At 42.6% G+C, this 18,891-nt stretch overlaps 1 protein-coding gene across 1 annotated transcript in view; it reads left to right on the forward strand.

Moving 5' to 3' along the window:
* Window positions 1-18,891, forward strand: part of LOC126234901 (uncharacterized) — a 447,962-nt gene that overhangs the window by 228,498 nt on the left and 200,573 nt on the right. Inside the window, exon 4 of the mRNA XM_049943641.1 lies at window positions 16,846-17,125. Within this exon, the coding sequence (XP_049799598.1) occupies window positions 16,846-17,125 (280 nt within the window). The remainder of the gene's footprint in view (window positions 1-16,845; window positions 17,126-18,891) is intronic.

Raw genomic sequence — 18,891 nt, forward strand, 5'->3', positions numbered from 1 at the left:
AGCATCGTCGTCTACCACCTTGACAACTCGAACGGTGACAGTGCTCGGCTGGTTACTTACGTTTACTGGTATCAAAGCTACAGCATGAAAACACAAAAATGTTAATAACCCGAAGATCATTAGTTTTGGAACCCATAGAAAGTAAAGATGTTAAGTCCCATAGTGCTCAGAGCCAGCCCACAGAAAGTAAAGCATTCATCAGTCGCAAGAGTGGTGTGAACACCACAGTGCTTTAATAGGCACGGACTTGTTGGAGGTGGTATGCTGTTGCTTTCATCCGACCTTTGAGTTGACTTACCTAGCCAGTTAATAGGGGAACCTACAGTTTTACGTGGCTTTCGGACCGCAGTGCAACTCGGCATTTTTCACATCAGCAAACACTGCCCCAGGGCAAATACGTGTAAAACGGCACATAAAAAATCGTGGGAATGGTGAGGGATCGAACCTGAGACCTTCGTATCCATAGTCTTGCTCTTAATCACCTTGCCACCATGGAGACAACACTGTGGTTTCTGCTTGCCATTAAAATTAAGGATCTCTCGTTTGTGCCTGCGTTGGCACTTGCGTGTCCCTTAGGAGACCTTACCTTTGGGGTTACCCTCGTATACGTGTGTGTAAACGCCTTCCAATGCCCACTCAAGAAAGACAAGTATACCTAGTCTAGCTTCAATATTACAAATACGCCTGTGTTTGTGGATGAACGCAGACTTAGGTTGATAATCATTTTGAATATTTATCAGTACTGTACCCATTGGTGTGAAAACTCGTTTTCTACCAATGATTCCCACAGCTACAGGAACACTACTTTAATACCTCTTACACAAAATACTTACGCAGTGCTATCAGACGAAAAGATCAACCTGATACAAACTGTGGGAAGTTTGTTTTACAACCTTCGTACCTGGATAAAGAGCTTTTCCTATTTGAGATATCTGTGAACGTTGCTGCATAAGACGATTTAAGAAGAAACTAAATTCCTTCAGCTACGCTAATGTTTAAAGAAATCGTGTTAACAGCACTAAATCGTGGTTTGTAAATCGTTTACCAGCCGTACTCTGCCGCATTTCACTGGTTCGAAGGCAAAAAGCTTACTGACAACTTTCGCAGAAGGGAAAGTGGGACGAAATGTCTCCCACTCGAACGTCATATTGTTTTACTTAAATGATTACAAAACTGTATAAAACGAAATATGAGGTTGTCAGTATAAGCAAATTACTGTCGTCAATATGATGTTGCACCGCCCAGGGCCTGTAATGATAAAGGGCCCGTTTATGTCAGGCATATTGTGCACAGAAGTGGAAGAGAGAGCACCACTAAATTCTACAATCCGTATGCATTTCATACACACAGAAATTACGGTTACAGTTTACTTACGGAGCCCAATGAGTGAATTGCATATTTTCCAGTGAGAAAGAGCACTGGAAAACAGTTTTCGCTACATTAGGTTACTTTGAGCTAGAATTTATGGCCAGCGCCTAAGTGTAAGGACAGTGAGTCGGATGCAGGTTTTGCAACTGTGAAATACTTTCCTTACATTATGGAAGTGAATATTAAATTTGAACTAATATTGCGAAAATTTTGCACTTGGATAGCTTAGAATGAAAATCGTTCTGTTTATTGCAAAGGAAAACAATTGATTTTCTAATACATTCTGTGTCATACACAACTTGAAACAGGTCACGTCGACCAAATCATATGGAAGAACCGACAGCGACGTATATTGGAAGGCAGTAAGATCCCTTGGCTTTTGGTTTGGCAGTATTCGACAGCCATTTCTAGGCGCAAGTAAATGAAGAAATGCTGCGCGTTTTCGTTATCAAGTAACGTCTTCATCAATTACTTTAGTTTTAATGTGATTTACGAGTAATTGCTGATGTTTGATATTAACATGAAAAGGATTCCGTAGACAGGGAAAGAACTTGTTCTTGGGCAACTACATCTATAATGACCAAAATGACTTAAATAATCTTCAAGCACATGTGTTCCAGCAGCGGTATGAAGAAAATGATAGTAATAATGACGGTGATAATCGAATTATCCGGTAACTTCACACTTCACAGTGGATTTTCTGTAACTAAAAAATTTCCTGAATTAGTGAAAATTTCAAAATGGCTTCAAATCGAGGCTATGACGCCTAGAAGAGTCTTTACATCCTGCTGACATGAGAATAGCATAATCTCCACGTCAGAAGCTTGCTTCTACTTAACCACTTAATAGACTCGCGTTTTTTTCCAGCGTGATTAGTTTAGTAACCTAAGCACATCATCCATTACAGCACACTCCTGGGGCTGGGAAATGTGGCCACAATGGTCCGGTGGAACGAAGTATCACATGTGCAATGCGTGGGTTTAGGCATTTACTTTTAAGAGGCACAAACAGATTTACTTTACCTCTGGTAACCTCAAGAGAAATCTGTTACAATCCAGAATCCGCATTAAACATCACGTTCCTTCATTCCAAACTGGGCAGAGCCGGTTTACTTTGGAAAATGACATAGGTGGAGGTCAGGGTAAACAGAAACACTGTCACCAGTAAACTTACTTACATTAGAAAATTTCATTTTATTTGATGAACTGATAGCCGTCTAGAGGAACAGGGCTCTTATTTTACTTGTACTTGATTGAACTAGAGACGTTGAAAAATTTGGTGCTGGACTCCGATTCGAATTCGTATCTCCTCTTTCGAGGATCTGAATCTCTCGGAACAGTATAGTTCAATCATTTCATTCCTTTTCCGAAGACTGCAGTCTTCTCTAGGTCTCCTCCAAAGGTAAATATGTGGGTCCGAATCCTGATCCAGTACAAAAATATTCATAATTTCATTTCAAGCCCTATCACGTGCACACCGGCCTGCTAGTGAAAATTAACGTGCATTTTTAATGTCTGCTCATGTTACCAACAATTTATGGACAAACACGCACGCATCTAACTGTTGGTGAGTAAGTAATTGATACTTAAGCAATATTCGTGGACAATAAAGAAGAACGATTGTCGCTCAGGCACAAAAATTTGTGTCCTTATTTTAGATTAAACACCTAGCAGCTGGCAAGAAAAACCGATACGTAACATTTGATTTTACTTAGTTAACAATCCGATTACGTCTTGGACTCATATCTCCGTCGCAGAACTTCACATCATGCACTTCATCTTTAAATTCATACACACTTCGTTACTTCTGAATTGAGGTATATCAGACATCTTTCATGGTTAGTTAACAGGAATGAAAGGGTCTTGATAGGAGTCCCGGTTTATTACAAAAACTGTCGTCCTTTATTTTCAAGTTTAGATTTGATTACTGATATAGGCGAAAGTTTCGGTACTTCATGACTCTTCATGGATAGTCAGCAATATGATATGATTAGATTAGATTAATACTTGTTCCATAGATCATGAATACGACATTTCGTAATGATGTGGAACGAGTCATTTTAATGAAAGATTTCTTTACATACAAGTATTCAATTTCTTTACAACAATTTTTTACCCTCTCTCTCTCTCTCTCTCTCTCTCTCTCTCTCTCTCTCTATCTCTCTCTCTCTCTGTCTCTCTCTCTGTCTCTCCCCCTCCCTCTCTCTCTCTCCCTCACTCTCTCTCTCTCTCTCTCTCACACACACACACACGCACACACACATTCTCTTTTTATTTTTATTTGTTTCTTGTGCTCGACTATCGGCGAAGCACGAAAACGTCCGTGAATGAGTTTCTTAGTTTTGAGTACAGTTACGAAAGAAATATAAAAACAACTATGAGAGTTACTGATTTATGATGCTTAGTAGCAGTCAGTTCTGAGTATTATTAGCAACTGAGCTCCAGTCCCTAAACCTAGTTACAGAAATGCGAATCAGACGCATTACGTATTCCAGGCCGTAGCAGCCGCGTCTTTGAGGCGCCAGCTACGGTCACTTCCCAGCCCGCTGTAGGATCACATCGGTTCGTCTTCTTCCTGCAGGTAATGTAACTGAGATTTGGCAACAACGCAAGGTATGTTTGGCAACTCTGTGATCGACGAGTTACTTCCTGGTGTGCACGGAATTAAGCGTCAAAGTTCAATTGATTTCTCGTGTCATTTCCATTGAATAACCTGAGTTGTTGTTGCTTGAGGTATAACAGAAGATTGTAAATTTACGGTTTTCAGCCCAGCAAAGTCATTGAACGTGGCAATCGCAACTAATCTTATCCTGTAAATAGCGGTTTACGAGTACTAGCCACTCTTGGCCTCGTAAGAGGAAGACACAAGCCAAAGTTCAATTGATTTCTCGTGTCATTTCCATTGAATAACCTGAGTTGTTGTCGCTTGAGGTATAATAGAAGATTGTAAATTTACGGTTTTCAGCACAGCAAAGTCATTGAACGTGGCAATAGCAACTAATCTTATCCTGTAAATAGCGGTTTACGAGTACTAGCCACTCTTGGCCTCGTAAGAGGAAGACAAAAGCCATGTCTATTCGCTAGCTCTGTGTTGACGTGCTGACCTCTGGAAACGCGACTGTTATGGTTCGCGGTTCCAGCCTCGCTGAATGCAACGTTTTTATCCCTTCTGTGTAAGAGCTGCAAGCAGTCAGATCAAACATCGATAAGCAAATCGTAAGAAAATACTTTCAGCTAATAGCGCAATGGTGAAAAACTTACAATGCTCCACAACAGGTAACGCCTCTTTCCGCTGCTGACAAGCAAATTTCGGGTTTCAAAGAATGTTGTTGTTGTTGTGGTCTTCAGTCCTGAGACTGGTTTGATGCAGCTCTCCATGCTACTCTATCCTGTGCAAGCTTCTTCCTCTCCCAGTACCTACTGCAACCTACATCCTTCTGAATCTGCTTAGTGTATTCATCTCTTGGTCTCCCTCTACGATTTTTACCCTCCACGCTGCCCTCCAATGCTAAATTTGTGATCCCTTGATGCCTCAAAACATGTCCTACCAACCGATCCCTTCTTCTAGTCAAGTTGTGCCACAAACTTCTCTTCTCCCCAATCCTATTCAATACCTCCTCATTAGTTACGTGATCTACCCACCTTATCTTCAGCATTCTTCTGTAGCACCACATTTCGAAAGCTTCTATTCTCTTCTTGTCCAAACTAGTTATCGTCCATGTTTCACTTCCATACATGGCTACACTCCATACAAATACTTTCAGAAACGACTTCCTGACACTTAAATCTATACTCGACGTTAACAAATTTCTCTTCTTCAGAAACGATTTCCTTGCCACTGCCAGTCTACATTTTATATCCTCTCTGCTTCGACCATCATCAGTTATTTTACTCCCTAAATAGCAAAACTCCTTTACTACTTTAAGTGTCTCATTTCCTAATTTAATTCCCTCAGCATCACCCGATTTAATTTGACTACATTCCATTATCCTCGTTTTGATTTTGTTGATGTTCATCTTATATCCTCCTTTCAAGACACTGTGCATTCCGTTCAACTGCTCTTCCAAGTCCTTTGCTGTCTCTGACAGAATTACAATGTCGGCGAACCTCAAAGTTTTTACTTCTTCTCCATGAATTTTAATACCTACTCCAAATTTTTCTTTTGTTTCCTTTACTGCTTGCTCAATATACAGATTGAATAACATCGGGGAGAGGCTACAACCCTGTCTCACTCCTTTCCCTACCAATGCTTCCTTTCATGCCCCTCGACTCTTATACCTGCCACCTGGTTTCTGTACAAATTGTAAATAGCCTTTCACTCCCTGTATTTGACCTCTGCCACCTTCAGAATTTGAAAGAGAGTATTCCAGTTAACATTGTCAAAAGCTTTCTCTAAGTCTACAAATGCTAGAAACGTAGGTTTGCCTTTTCTTAATCTTTCTTCTAAGATAAGTCGTAAGGTTAGTATTGCCTCACGTGTTCCAACATTTCTACGGAATCCAAACTGATCTTCCCCGAGGTCCGCTTCTACCATTTGTTCCATTCGTCTGTAAAGAATTCGCGTTAGTGTTTTGCAGCCATGACTTATTAAACTGATAGTTCGGTAATTTTCACATCTGTCAACACCTGCTTTCTTTGGGATTGGAATTATTATATTCTTCTTGAAGTCTGAGGGTATTTCGCCTGTCTCATACATCTTGCTCACCAGATGGTAGAGTTTTGTCATGACTGGCTCTCCCAAGGCCATCAGTAGTTCTAATGGAATGTTGTCTACTCCCGGGGCCTTGTTTCGACTCAGGTCTTTCAGTGCTCTATCAAACTCTTCACGCAGTATCTTATCTCCCATTTCGTCTTCATCTACATCCTCTTCCCTTTCCATAATATTGTCCTCAAGTACATCGCCCTTGTATAAACTCTCTATATACTCCTTCCACCTTTCTGCCTTCCCTTCTTTGCTTAGAACTGGGTTGCCATCTGAGCTCTTGATATTCATACTAGTGGTTCTCTTCTCTCCAAAGGTCTCTTTAATTTTCCTGTAGGCAGTATCTATCTTACCCCTAGTGAGACAAGCCTCTACATCCTTACATTTGTCCTCTAGCCATCCCTGCTTAGCCGTTTTGCACTTCCTGTCAATCTCATTTTTGAGACGTTTGTATTCCTTTTTGCCTGCTTCATTTACTGCATTTTTATATTTTCTCCTTTCATCAATTAAATTCAATATTTCTTCTGTTACCCAAGGATTTCTATTAGCCCTCGTCTTTTTACCTACTTGATCGTCTGCTGCCTTCACTACTTCATCCCTCACAGCTACCCATTCTTCTTCTACTGTATTTCTTTCCCCCATTCCTGTCAATTGTTCCCTTATGCTCTCCCTGAAATTCTCTACAACCTCTGGTTCTTTCAGTTTATCCAGGTCCCTCTCCTTAATTTCCCATCTTTTTGCAGTTTCTTCAGTTTCAATCTGCAGTTCATAACCAATAGATTGTGGTCAGAATCCACATCTGCCCCTGGAAATGTCTTACAATTTAAAAACCTGGTTCCTAAATCTCTGTCTTACCATTATATAATCTATCTGATACCTTTTAGTATCTCCAGGATTCTTCCAGGTATACAACCTTCTTTTATGATTCTTGAACCAAGTGTTAGCTATGATTAAGTCATGCTCCGCGCAAAATTCTACAAGGCGGCTTCCTCTTTCATTTCTTCCCCCCAATCCATATTCACCTACTATGTTTCCTTCCCTCCCTTTTCCTACCGACGAATTCCAGTCACCCATGACTATTAAATTTTCGTCTCCCTTCACTACCTGAATAATTTCTTTTATCTCGTCATACATTTCATCTATTTCTTCATCATCTGCAGAGCTAGTTGGCATATAAACTTGTACTACTGTAGTAGCCATTGGGTTTTGTGTCTATCTTGGCCACAATAATGCGTTGACTATGCTGTTTGTAGTAGCTAACCCGCACTCCTATTTTTTTATTCATTATTAAACCTACTCCTGCATTACCCCTATTTGATTTTGTATTTATAACCCTGACCAAAAGTTTGTTCCTCCTGCCACCGAACTTCACTAATTCCCACTATATCTAACTTTAACCTATCCATTTCCCTTTTTAAATTTTCTAACCTACCTGCCCGATTAAGGGATCTGACATTCCACGCTCCGATCCGTAGAACGCCAGTTTTCTTTCTCCTGATAACGACGTCCTCTTGAGTAGTCCCCGCCAGGAGATCCGAATGGGGGACTATTTTACCTCCGGAATATTTTACCCAAGAGGACGCCATCATCATTTAATCATACAGTAAAGCTGCATGTCCTCGGGAAAAATTACGGCCGTAGTTCCCCATTTTGCTTTCAGCCGTTCGCAGTAGCAGCACAGCAAGGCCGTTTTGGTTAATGTTACAAGGCCAGATCAGTCAATCATCCAGACTGTAGCCCCTGCAACTACTGAAAAGGCTGCTGCCCCTCTTCAGGAACCACGTGTTTGTCTGGCCTCTCAACAGATACCCCTCCGTTGTGGTTGCACCTACGGTACGGCCATCTGTATCGCTGAGGCACGCAAGCCTCCCCACCAACGGCAAGGTCCATGGTTCATGGAGGGTTTCTAGGAATATGTAACATTATTTATGAAATGCCACGTTTGCATACCTGTTGAGTATGACACAGCATATCATTTAAACACAGACCCAATCGAAATCTAAGTGAACAGTGTCTTACTAATTCGTGCAGATAGAGGCACGCTTGTGTACAGATACTCAGTTTTGTTAAAACAGACTTACTCTCGTCGTAAGGTTATCGTGGGTAGTTTTATTTCATTTCTTACAATACAGTGCACAGTTTTCGTAAGGTTTCGTCTAGTGATGTTAAAACAATACTAAATATGAGAGAGAAATTAATCATCGACGATACATGCGAATTCTCTGATGTTATCTATTACAGTCTAACAATGCACATGCAGTTTATTGATTACATGCATGTAGAAAACTTGTCCTCAGTTAAAGCTGTCAAACAATGTTTGAAGAAGAATAAAATGCCACTACCAGACGACAGCTAATGCAGAAAACACTTTTCTGACTATTTTGGCACGATACGCTCTCCCCATACATAATACAAAAGCTTCGAGCGCATCTGCTGCCTGACCGTCTATTAAATGTGAAAAGAACAAAATGACGCAGAAGTTAGCCTTTATTCCACATGCGACTATTTTGGGTTGAGAAGTGAAGAGGATTATGTTCGAAGTTCCATTAAATTGATAACTTCAGCAGACAGCAGAATTGCTTTTAAAAAAATGTAGTAGCGAATTTAATAGAACACGCGACATATTATCATCAATGTGCGACGCTTACCGTTACGCTACTAGCTTGGCGTAGCTACAACACCTCTGGAAGTGAACAACAGTTCCACCAGAACTTCGGTATTCCACAGTGCTGTGAGATAATGCATATGGCCGGATCTAGACTTTTGAGAGACAGACAGTTACAGGATTTATTTTGCACTGCACGATGGTTTCAACAAACAGATAGCGCAATAGAGTAGCTCAAATGGAAAGGAACACTTACTACTTAAATTTCTTCATCCTACATTGTTGGCAGTTCTGTGTAGGTGGCAGTTACGTTATTTTACTTCCGTGATTAAATTGAGTCGAATGTCTGCACTGGGTAGCCAAGGCAGCTAGTTCATGGCGATTTGGTCAACCAAGTAAATGAATGTACTGAAAATCCTGCAAACCACTACGGGGAGCCTGTGTGTCAGAATTCTCAACTTGTGGGCCGCAACGGTGTTATCATAGAGAAATAAATCGTAGTGATGAGGGTTTGGTGGTCTTTTTGACTGATGATAGTTTCTTATGATTATGGTCTGGGTTCGATTCCAACTTCTGCCGATGTTTTTTGACAGGGAGAGGTAGATTCTATTCTCTTCTGGCTACGCCAAGTGAAGATGGTATAATGGCATTGTGGTCTGAAAATCACATTAAACGTGATATTCCTTCTATACCAAGTAGACGTTAGGTGGAACCACAATAAAGTAAGGAGTGGCGACATGTAGAAACTCTATCACCAGTAACCTTTCTTATACAAGTTATTTATTTCTAGTGACGAAACCAACCCTGTGTATGTTCACAGGACACTTATTCCGTCCTTTATTTGAGCTTCTGTATGTCGATAAAATTGGTTCTGAACTGGGAATGCAACTCAGACCGCCCTTAACGCGGAATTTGATCCCTTCGTGACAATACATCTCGACTACAACTTGTTTTTTGTTCAAAACTGCACAATCCTCAAAATATCCACATATTGCGTATGGGTTGGAATCATGACCCAGCACTAAACCTTTCACTATGTATTATCAAGCTCTAGCATGAGAACACCTATCTGCTGGTGGTTAATAACTTTCATTTTTAATGCATTTTCATTCGTTGTCAACACTAACGATATCTGACGTTCTTGACTCCCAGTGAGACACAGAACTATTTGCGAGATCACTGTAAGTTCAAGGATGTTATTCCGAGCTGCTGATGGAGAATGCCCGCATCTCGTGGTCGTGCGGTAGCGTTCTCGCTTCCCACGCCCGGGTTCCCGGGTTCGATTCCCGGCGTGGTCAGGGATTTTCTCTGCCTCGTGATGGCTGGGTGTTGTGTGCTGTCCTTAGGTTAGTTAGGTTTAAGTAGTTCTAAGTTCTAGGGGACTTATGACCACAGCAGTTGAGTCCCATAGTGCTCAGAGCCATTTGAGCCATTTTGATGGAGAAAAATTCGTTAGCTGACGTCTCTTTGTGTGCAGTCAACAACGATATGTGTGGGGTTCGATTCTCAGTGTGCACTGAACACTTCGTCATATTATTTCTAGTTCAAACTTGCTCACATGTCGCTGCTGGTGCAACAAACCCATACTTAACGTTCCTTTTCTCTAGAATATAACAGCGATATTTGCCGGGTTGGAGTCCTGAGAAGGGAAAAATTAATGTTTCGTTTCGTCATTTCAGTTAATACATCTAGCTACTGCCGAGGAAATCCGATATGTCAAAGTTGATTGTGCTTCGATAACAATCCGATTAGGTTATGTATTCGAATCCCTGTCCAACACAAAGCCTTACCTCTCTGCATTTCAAATAAGTTGCTTGTGAAGAAGCAGTATTTAACATCTCTCGTAGTTCGTTAACAGGGACAATAGATGCTTTGTAGGAATTCACGACCGTTAAAAATGTTTACGTTATGTAATTTAAAGTTGATATTTGCTAACTGATACTGTCTAAATCGAGGTATATCACTCTCTTTATGCCTAGTCAGGAATGACTGTTAATTTCCGTCAGTAACGAAATCTTAGTCTGCATGACCTGGGTTTGAATCCATATGCAGAACGAGTCGGTTCGTCGTGTCACTTGAAGTTCATACATATTCTCAACTAGCTGCTCGTGAATAACTTAAATTTTTAATGACATTTTTTGTTAAATAACAAGTATGGTATGTTACTTTGAAGAGGAAATCACGAATTCGACGAACTTACTACGTGCATTACCTATCTGACGTAAGCCGGCCGCGGTGGTCTCGCGGTTCTAGGCGCGCAGTCCGGAACCGTGCGACTGCTACGGTCGCAGGTTCGAATCCTGCCTCGGGCATGGATGTTTGTGATGTCCTTAGGTTAGTTAGGTTTAAGTAGTTCTAAGTTCTAGGGGACTAATGACCACAGCAGTTGAGTCCCATAGTGCTCAGAGCCATTTGAACCATTTGAACATTATCTGACGTAATAATGAGAGTGCTAACATTTCAGGTATGTCAGTTATTGCAATAAATGCGTGCTTACAAGCCTTAAGGACAGTCTTATCTGTGATGAGGTGTTCCCTGATATTTGTAGTATCGTGGTATTACCTTACATCCTGAACTATTGCGCTACAGAGCAGCGTTTTCTAGTGGTGGCTTGTTGGAACCATTTTCAATAGTAAAAACGACTGTATCAAGGATCGATTAGAGGACCTGCTAGACAGCTGCGTTATATGGGTTGCATGGGAATCAGGCGAAATGCAATCCAGGTCGTTCGGATACTTTTGAGCATGACTGTACTTCGTTAACAATCCGATTACGTGCTGGGTTCGCATCCCTGTCACAAGCTTTGTATGATGTCATTTCAATTTTAAACATGAGCATACCTTGTTCCTTGTGAATGCCACCATATTAAACGTCGTTGGGAGTAGTTCCCAGGACGGTAACTGCAGTACAGTGCAAATATTTTCGTCATTTATTTTCTGGATCTGAATTGATAACTGATACTGGGGCAAACGTCTATACTTCATGTCTCTTTGTGCCTAGTGATCCGGTCTCAATAAGACACAAACAAAGCTAAGCTTAGTTAGCAATGGCTATAGGTGCTGGGTTTGAATCCAGGTCCAGAACGACGACGTTGGTTGTGTCATTTAAAGTTCAAATTTGTGTACACGTAGCTGTTGATGTGTTACGAGAACAATGATATTACTGGTGATTCGCTGTTAATGTTGAGATTTCCTTAGAGTGCTTGTTGCCGTTAATCGCGTTTTTCTACTGGTTCGTCCAATATCCAGTTTCCAGATCCACTCGCCGTTGAGCGACCTTCAGCATGTGGATGGAAAACCTTTTAGAGAGCGAAAAACTTTTTTCCAATTGCCGTACAGCTTTGTAACTCCATATATTGTCTCAAGTATTTAATTTTGACTAAGGATTAGCGTACGATGTATGTAAATTAATCCGTTTTCTCAGAACTTTTGGAATTTCATTTGTTGTAATTAAGGTTAGTGTATGAGTGTTAAGTGGTGTCTCATCGCTAAGAATGTGTTTTCTAATATGTTTTGTATGACGATATTAGTTGATGCTTAGACTGACTGCCATAAAGACCTTTGGTCTTTTAGTAGTCTCTTGCGGTACCCATTGTGTGTAGTCAAACGACTGTATCCCACGGGGTTTTGTGTTTAGAGAACCTGCAACACAGCTACGTAATGTTGGTTGTATTCGGCAGTGACCGACTTTTTTTTGCTGTCAAGTGTACATTTATTATAGTATGTGTCAGATGGCTGCCAACCAACTTATTATAACAGGCATAAGAGAAGTATTTTCTTTGTATAAATGGTAATGACGAATTTACGGTGCTTACAAAAATTTGTTTAAAGTCAGGTATGTTACGTGGCGCCACACATCGTCATAACCTACAAACAGAACAATTGTGTGATAGGACAAGGAACATAAAATCAGAATATGAAATTGGAGTACAAGCATATGTTCCAAAGTTAGATACAGGAGGCAGAAAGTGGAAAGGGGAATACAATGTTTTCGATGAAACTAGAGCAGAACTTCGATATAACCCAAGTCCGATAGCAGAAAGTACCCAATAAGCGCCACTCCTCTTCCATAAAATCCAAAATCCATTTTCAGCTAATGATTACAATCAGTTCTTTGCAGAACACAGGAAATATTTTGGTATAAACAAAAATTAGTCGTGGGAGATTATACGTCATGATTTTAACGTTTCACTATTCATGACACCAATTAATAATTCCTACTTTTAAATGAACATGTCGTGTATTATCCCCCCCCCCCCTTTCCACTCCCCGCTGTTTAAACAAATAGTTTGTGTCACTGTAATTTCGTCATTACTATCTGTATAAATAAAATATTTCTTTTATGTCTATTGTAATAAGTGGGTTCACAGCCATAAGTTACATTGTATAACATTAGTTGATGCATCGTGGTGCCGCTACACATTCTGCAATGCCACGTATTGGTAAAAATATCTTCTTGGCCCTCACTCTGCAGAACTGTGTCTGTAGGCTGCCAATGACTGTTTCCCATAAAACTTGTAACACCTTTGAACGTGCTGTAGTCGCTCTTGGGTAGGTGCAGTACAGTTTGTGCCCAATGATTTAAATTAATGTGAAGTTCATTAGCTATCCATTACTGTGTTTTATAACACTTTTTTTGTTTGATTTTTTGTAGATATCTGATGAGGGATAAATACCGAAACGCGTCATATGAGCCTGATGTTGGTCTCTTATCTTTACGACCCAGTCAGCCTGGATGCAGAACTACTGATTAAATTACATTAAATTTCCTACAAAAGAGGATCTATTCATCTTTTCTCTAGAAATAATAGTTTGAGGGGTGCAGAGTACAGAAAAATCGCAAGTTATTAAATGTTTTACTTAATGCAACAGAATTTATGTTTATTGTTAAATGAAGCTGGGATAAAACTAATATTAACTATGTTTCCCACATGTAATTCCAGTAGAGCCACTTTATGGGATAAGTTGTTTTTTCTAGGAGTGTGATGACGTGGCGGAAGGACGGAGATGGGATATTAGTGGCTGGAAACTGAGGGAAGGTATGTAGTTGGAATGTGGTCTTGAACTTCCCTGCTTTTCGCATATGCATACTTTGAAGAGCTACCAGGCGGGAGCATGATTATTGTACCCCACTACACCACAACAAGCAACATGGCTGTTTCACAAAGTTATTTCGACCCTTCCGCAACAGTCATGATCTTTAGCATGTTTCTCACTCTAATACTGTAAAAAAAAAATAAAAAAAATTCTTCCACACGATTTATTTCTGCTATTCGAACGTTTTTGATCTTCTTTGAGTGGGCTATCACTGCAGCGGCTGATATTCACAGCCACGAGGAGCAGTGGGGCAACAGGCGGCGATGGACATTTGGCATAGCGGCCCCTCAGGTTTACACTGTGCTCGTAAAACTTATCAACACCTCAGTTCTCCAGAATGAGATTTTCACTCTGCAGCGGAGTGTGCGCTGATATGAAACTTCCTGGCAGATTAAAACTGTGTGCCCGACCGAGACTCGAACTCGGGACCTTTGCCTTTCGCGGGCAAGTGCTCTACCATCTGAGCTACCGAAGCACGACTCACGCCCGGTACTCACAGCTTTACTTCTGCCAGTAGTAAGTTTCGCCTTTATGCACCTGGGCATTGAGTCAAACAGAGCTTGGATGGCGTATACATCTACATCTACATTTTTACACCGCAAGCCACCCAACGGTGTGGGGGGGGGGGGGGGAGGGCACTTTACGTGCCACTGTCATTACCTCCCTTTCCTGTTCCAGTCGCGTGTGGTTCGCGGGAAGAATGACTGCCGGAAAGCCTCCGTGCACGCTCGAATCTCTTTAATTTTACATTCGTGATCTACTCGGGAGGTATAAGTAGAGGGAAGCAATATATTCGATACCTCATCCAGAAACACACCCTCTCGAAACCCGGACAGCAAGCTACACCGCGATGCAGAGCGCCTCTCTTGCAGAGTCTGCCACTTGAGTTTTCTAAACATCTCCGTAACGCTATGACGCTTACCAAATAACCCTGTGACGACACGCGCCGCTCTTCTTTGGATCTTCTCCATCTCCTCCGTCAACCCGTACACCTACAGCTGCCCATGCAGCTTCAACACGATACCACAGTTCATCAAGAGTAGTGACTGGCGTATTGTGACGAGCCAGTTGCTCGGCCACCATTGACCAGATGTTTTCAGTTGGTGATAGATCTGGAGAATGTGCTGGCCAAGGCAGCAGTCGAACATTTTCTGTATCCAGGAAGGCCCGTACAGGACCTGCAACATGCGGTCGTGCATTACCCTGCTGAAATGTAGGGTTTCTCAGGGATCGAATGAAGGGTAGAGTCACGGTCGTAACACATTTGAAATGTAACGTCCACTGTTCAAAGTGCCGTCAATGCGAACAAGAGGAGACCGAGACGTGTAACCAATGGCACCCCATACCATCATACAGGGTGATTCGCCAGTATGGCGATGACGAATACACGCTTCCAATGTGCGTTCACCGCGATGTTGCCAATCACGGATGCGACCACCATGATGCTGTAAACAGAACATGGATTCATTCGATAAAATTACGTTTTGTCATTCGTGCACCCAGGTTCGTCATTGAGTACCCCATCGCAGGCGCTCATGTCTGTGATGCAGCGTCAAGTGTATTCCTTAGAAATTTAGGAACATGGGAGGCAATATTGACCCTACGACTTATCTTAGAAGCTAGATTAAGAAAGGGCAAACCTACGTTTCTAGCATTTGTAGACTTAGAGAAAGCTTCTGACAATGTTGACTGGAATACTCTCTTTCAAATTCTGAATGTGGCAGGGGTCAAATACAGGGAGCGAAAGGCTGTTTACAATTTGTACAGAAACCATATGGCAGTTATAAGAGTCGAGGGGCATGAAAGGGAAGCAGTGATTGGGAAGGGAGTGAGACAGGGTTGTAGACTTTCCCCTATGTTATTCAATCTATATATTTAGCAAGCAGTAAAGGAAACAAAAGAAGAAATCGGAGTAGGAATTAAAATCTATGGAGAAGAAGTAAAAGCTTTGAGGTTTGCCGATCACATTGTAATTCTGTCAAAGACAGAAACGGACGTAGAATAGCAGATGAACGGAATGGACAATGTATTCAAAGGAGGATCTAAGGTGAACATCAACAAAAGCAAAACGAGGATAATGGAATGTAGTCGAATTAAGTCAGGTGACGCTGAGGGAATTAGATTAGGAAATGAGACACTTAAAGTAGCAGATGAGTTTTGCTATTTGGGGAGCAAAATAACTGATGATGGTCGAAGTAGAGAGAATATAAAGTGCAGACAGGCAATGTCAAGGAAAGCGATTGTGAAGAAGAGAATTTTTTAACATCCAGTGTAGATTTCAGGAAGTCTTTTCTGAAAGTCTTTGTGTGGAGAGTAACCATGTATGGAAGTGAAAAATAGGTGATAAATTGTTTCGACAGAAAGAGAATAGAGGCTTGCGAAATGTGGTGATACAGAAGAATGCTGAAGATCAGGTGGGTAGGTCACGAAACTAATGAGGAGACAATGAATAGAATTGGGAGAAGAGGAATTTGTGGCACAACTTGACTACAAGAGACCGCTTGTTAGAACATATCTGAGGCATCAAGGGATCACAAATTTAGTATTTGAGGGCAGCGTGGATGGTAAAAATCGTAGAGGGAGACCAAGAGATGAATACACTAAGCAGATTCAGAAGGATGTAGGTTGCAGTAGGTACTTGGAGATGAAGCTTGCACCGGATAGAGTAGCATGGAGAGCTGTATCAAATCAGTCTCTGGACTGAAGACCACAACAACAACGACAACAATATAATAAAATATTTTCCATTACGGTTCGAGCACTCCAGTCCTTTTCGTCAGCAGTTACTGTGCAGTTAAACACCGCCTAAGAGACCTTGCCTCTTCTACCAGAGGGGTAAGTTGCGGAATTCAGATAAAGGGATTAGCCGACCTTTCCTCGACTTTTTCTGGGCGCTGATTTCACCGACCGAAGTTCACAGGACGTCGAGTGAACTCGACGTGCGTTCTGCTCGCTCCCTCTGGCCTTTTCTGACAAAATGTAATGTACGCTATCTGGTATTGTTTGTAGCGGTACACTTGCATGCAACTAGCGCAGCGTTTGTGCAGAACGTAACGGCGCGCCGCTCCCTGCCAGGGCTGTTCCAGCGCGCCATTCTGATGAGCGGCTCCGCGCTGTCCGACTGGGCGCTGACGGCGAACCCGCGGCCGGTGACGATCCAGGTGGCGGACGCGCTCAACTGCCCCACGCAGAACGAGCTGCTGGCCTGCCTGCGCCGCCAGAGCCTCCAGGACCTGATGGACGTCCAGGTGAAGGCGGCGCCCTTCGTCTCGCCCTTCGCGCCCGTCGTCGACGGCACCTCCGTCCCCAACGACCCCGAGCAGATCATGGGCGTCTACCATAGCCTCTTCAGCAGGTACCGCCGACCCACTCTATTTACTTTACTACCGCCACACCCGGCTGTTTCATAAGTCTCTTTCTTCAGAATGAAATTTTCACTCTGCAGTGTAGTGTACGTCGATACGAAACTTCCTGGCACATTAAAACTGTGTGCATGACCGAGACTCGAACCATGGACGTGATACTGGCGGGACCATGGCTCTGAGAACGGGTCGCGGGTCGATCTTGGGTACCTCAGTCGGTAGAACACTTGCCTGCGAAAGGTTGTGAGCTCTAGTCTTCTTCCTGCTCATACACTACGTGATCAAAAGTATCCGGACACCACCAAAAACATGTGTTTCATATCAGGTGCATTGTGCTGCCACCTGCTGCCAGGTACTCCATACCAGCGACTTCAGTAGTCATTACACATCACGAAAGAGCACAATGGAACGCTCCGCCGAACTTCGAACGTGGTCAGGTGATTGGGTGTCACATGTGTCATACGTCTGTACGAGTGTTTTCCACACTCCCAAACATCCCTAAGTCCTCTGTTTCCCATATGATAGTGAAGTGGAAACGTGAAGGGACACGCACAGCACAAAAGCGTACTGGCCGACCTTGTCTGTTGGCTGACAGAGACCCCCGACAGTTGAAGAGGTTCATAATATGAAACAGGCAGACATCTAGATTTCATGGTCACGCCTGTTAATGCCAAACGACGCCTCGCTTGGTGTAAGGAGCTTAAACATTGACGATTGAAGAATGGAAAAAAATTGTTTGGAGTGATGAATCACAGTACAGAATGTGACGATACGGTGGCAGTGTGTGGGCGTGGCGAATGTACTATGAACGTGTGCCAGCGTGTGTAGTGCCAACAGTAAAATTCGGAGGCGGTGATTTTATGGTGTGGTCGTGTTTTGCAGTTTTGAGTGGCACTATCAATGCACAGGCCTGAATTGATGTTTTAAGCACCTTCTTGCTTCCCACTGTTGAAGAGCAATTCGGGGATGGCGATTACATCTTTCAACACGATCGAGCACCTATCCATAACGTACGGCCTGTGGCGGAGTTGCTACACGACAAAAACATCCCGGTAATGGACTGGATGGACAGAGTCCTGACCTAAATCCTATAGAACACCTTTGGGATGTCTTGGAATGCCAACTTCGTGCCGCCGGCCGGTGTGGCCGAGCCGTTGTAGGCGCTTCAGTCTGGAACCGCGCGACCGCTACGGTCGCAGGTTCGAATCCTGCCTTGGGCATGGATGTGTGTGATGTCCTTAGGTTATTTAGGTTTAAGTAGTTCTAAGTTCTAGGGGACTCATGACCCCAGACGTTAAGTCCCATAGTGCTCAGAGCAATTTGAACCAACTTCGTGCCAGGCCTCACCGACCGGCATTGATACCCCTCCTCACTGCAGCACTCCGTGAAGAATGGGCTGCCATTCCCCAAGAAACCTTCGAGCACCTAATTCAACGTATGCCTGCGAAAGTGGAAGCTGTCATCAAGGCTAAGGGTGGGCCAACACCATAGTGAACTGCGGAGTTACCGATGGAGCGTGCCACGAACATGTAAGTCATTTTCAGCCAGGTGTCCGGATACTTTTGATCACATAGTGTATCAGGGCACACTCCGCTGCAGAGTGAAAATTTCATTCAGGAAGCATCACAGGTCTTACTAATTCAAGTCTCCTCATTGGTCATGCAAGTTTCGGAGATGAGCTTCTGTGGAGTTCAGAAACTAGAAGATGAGGGACTGGTGGAAGTAAAGCTGTGAGGACGGGTCGTGAGTCGTGCTTTGG

This window comes from Schistocerca nitens, chromosome 2 (genome assembly GCF_023898315.1).
Source record: "Schistocerca nitens isolate TAMUIC-IGC-003100 chromosome 2, iqSchNite1.1, whole genome shotgun sequence".
Lineage (NCBI taxonomy): Eukaryota > Metazoa > Arthropoda > Insecta > Orthoptera > Acrididae > Schistocerca > Schistocerca nitens.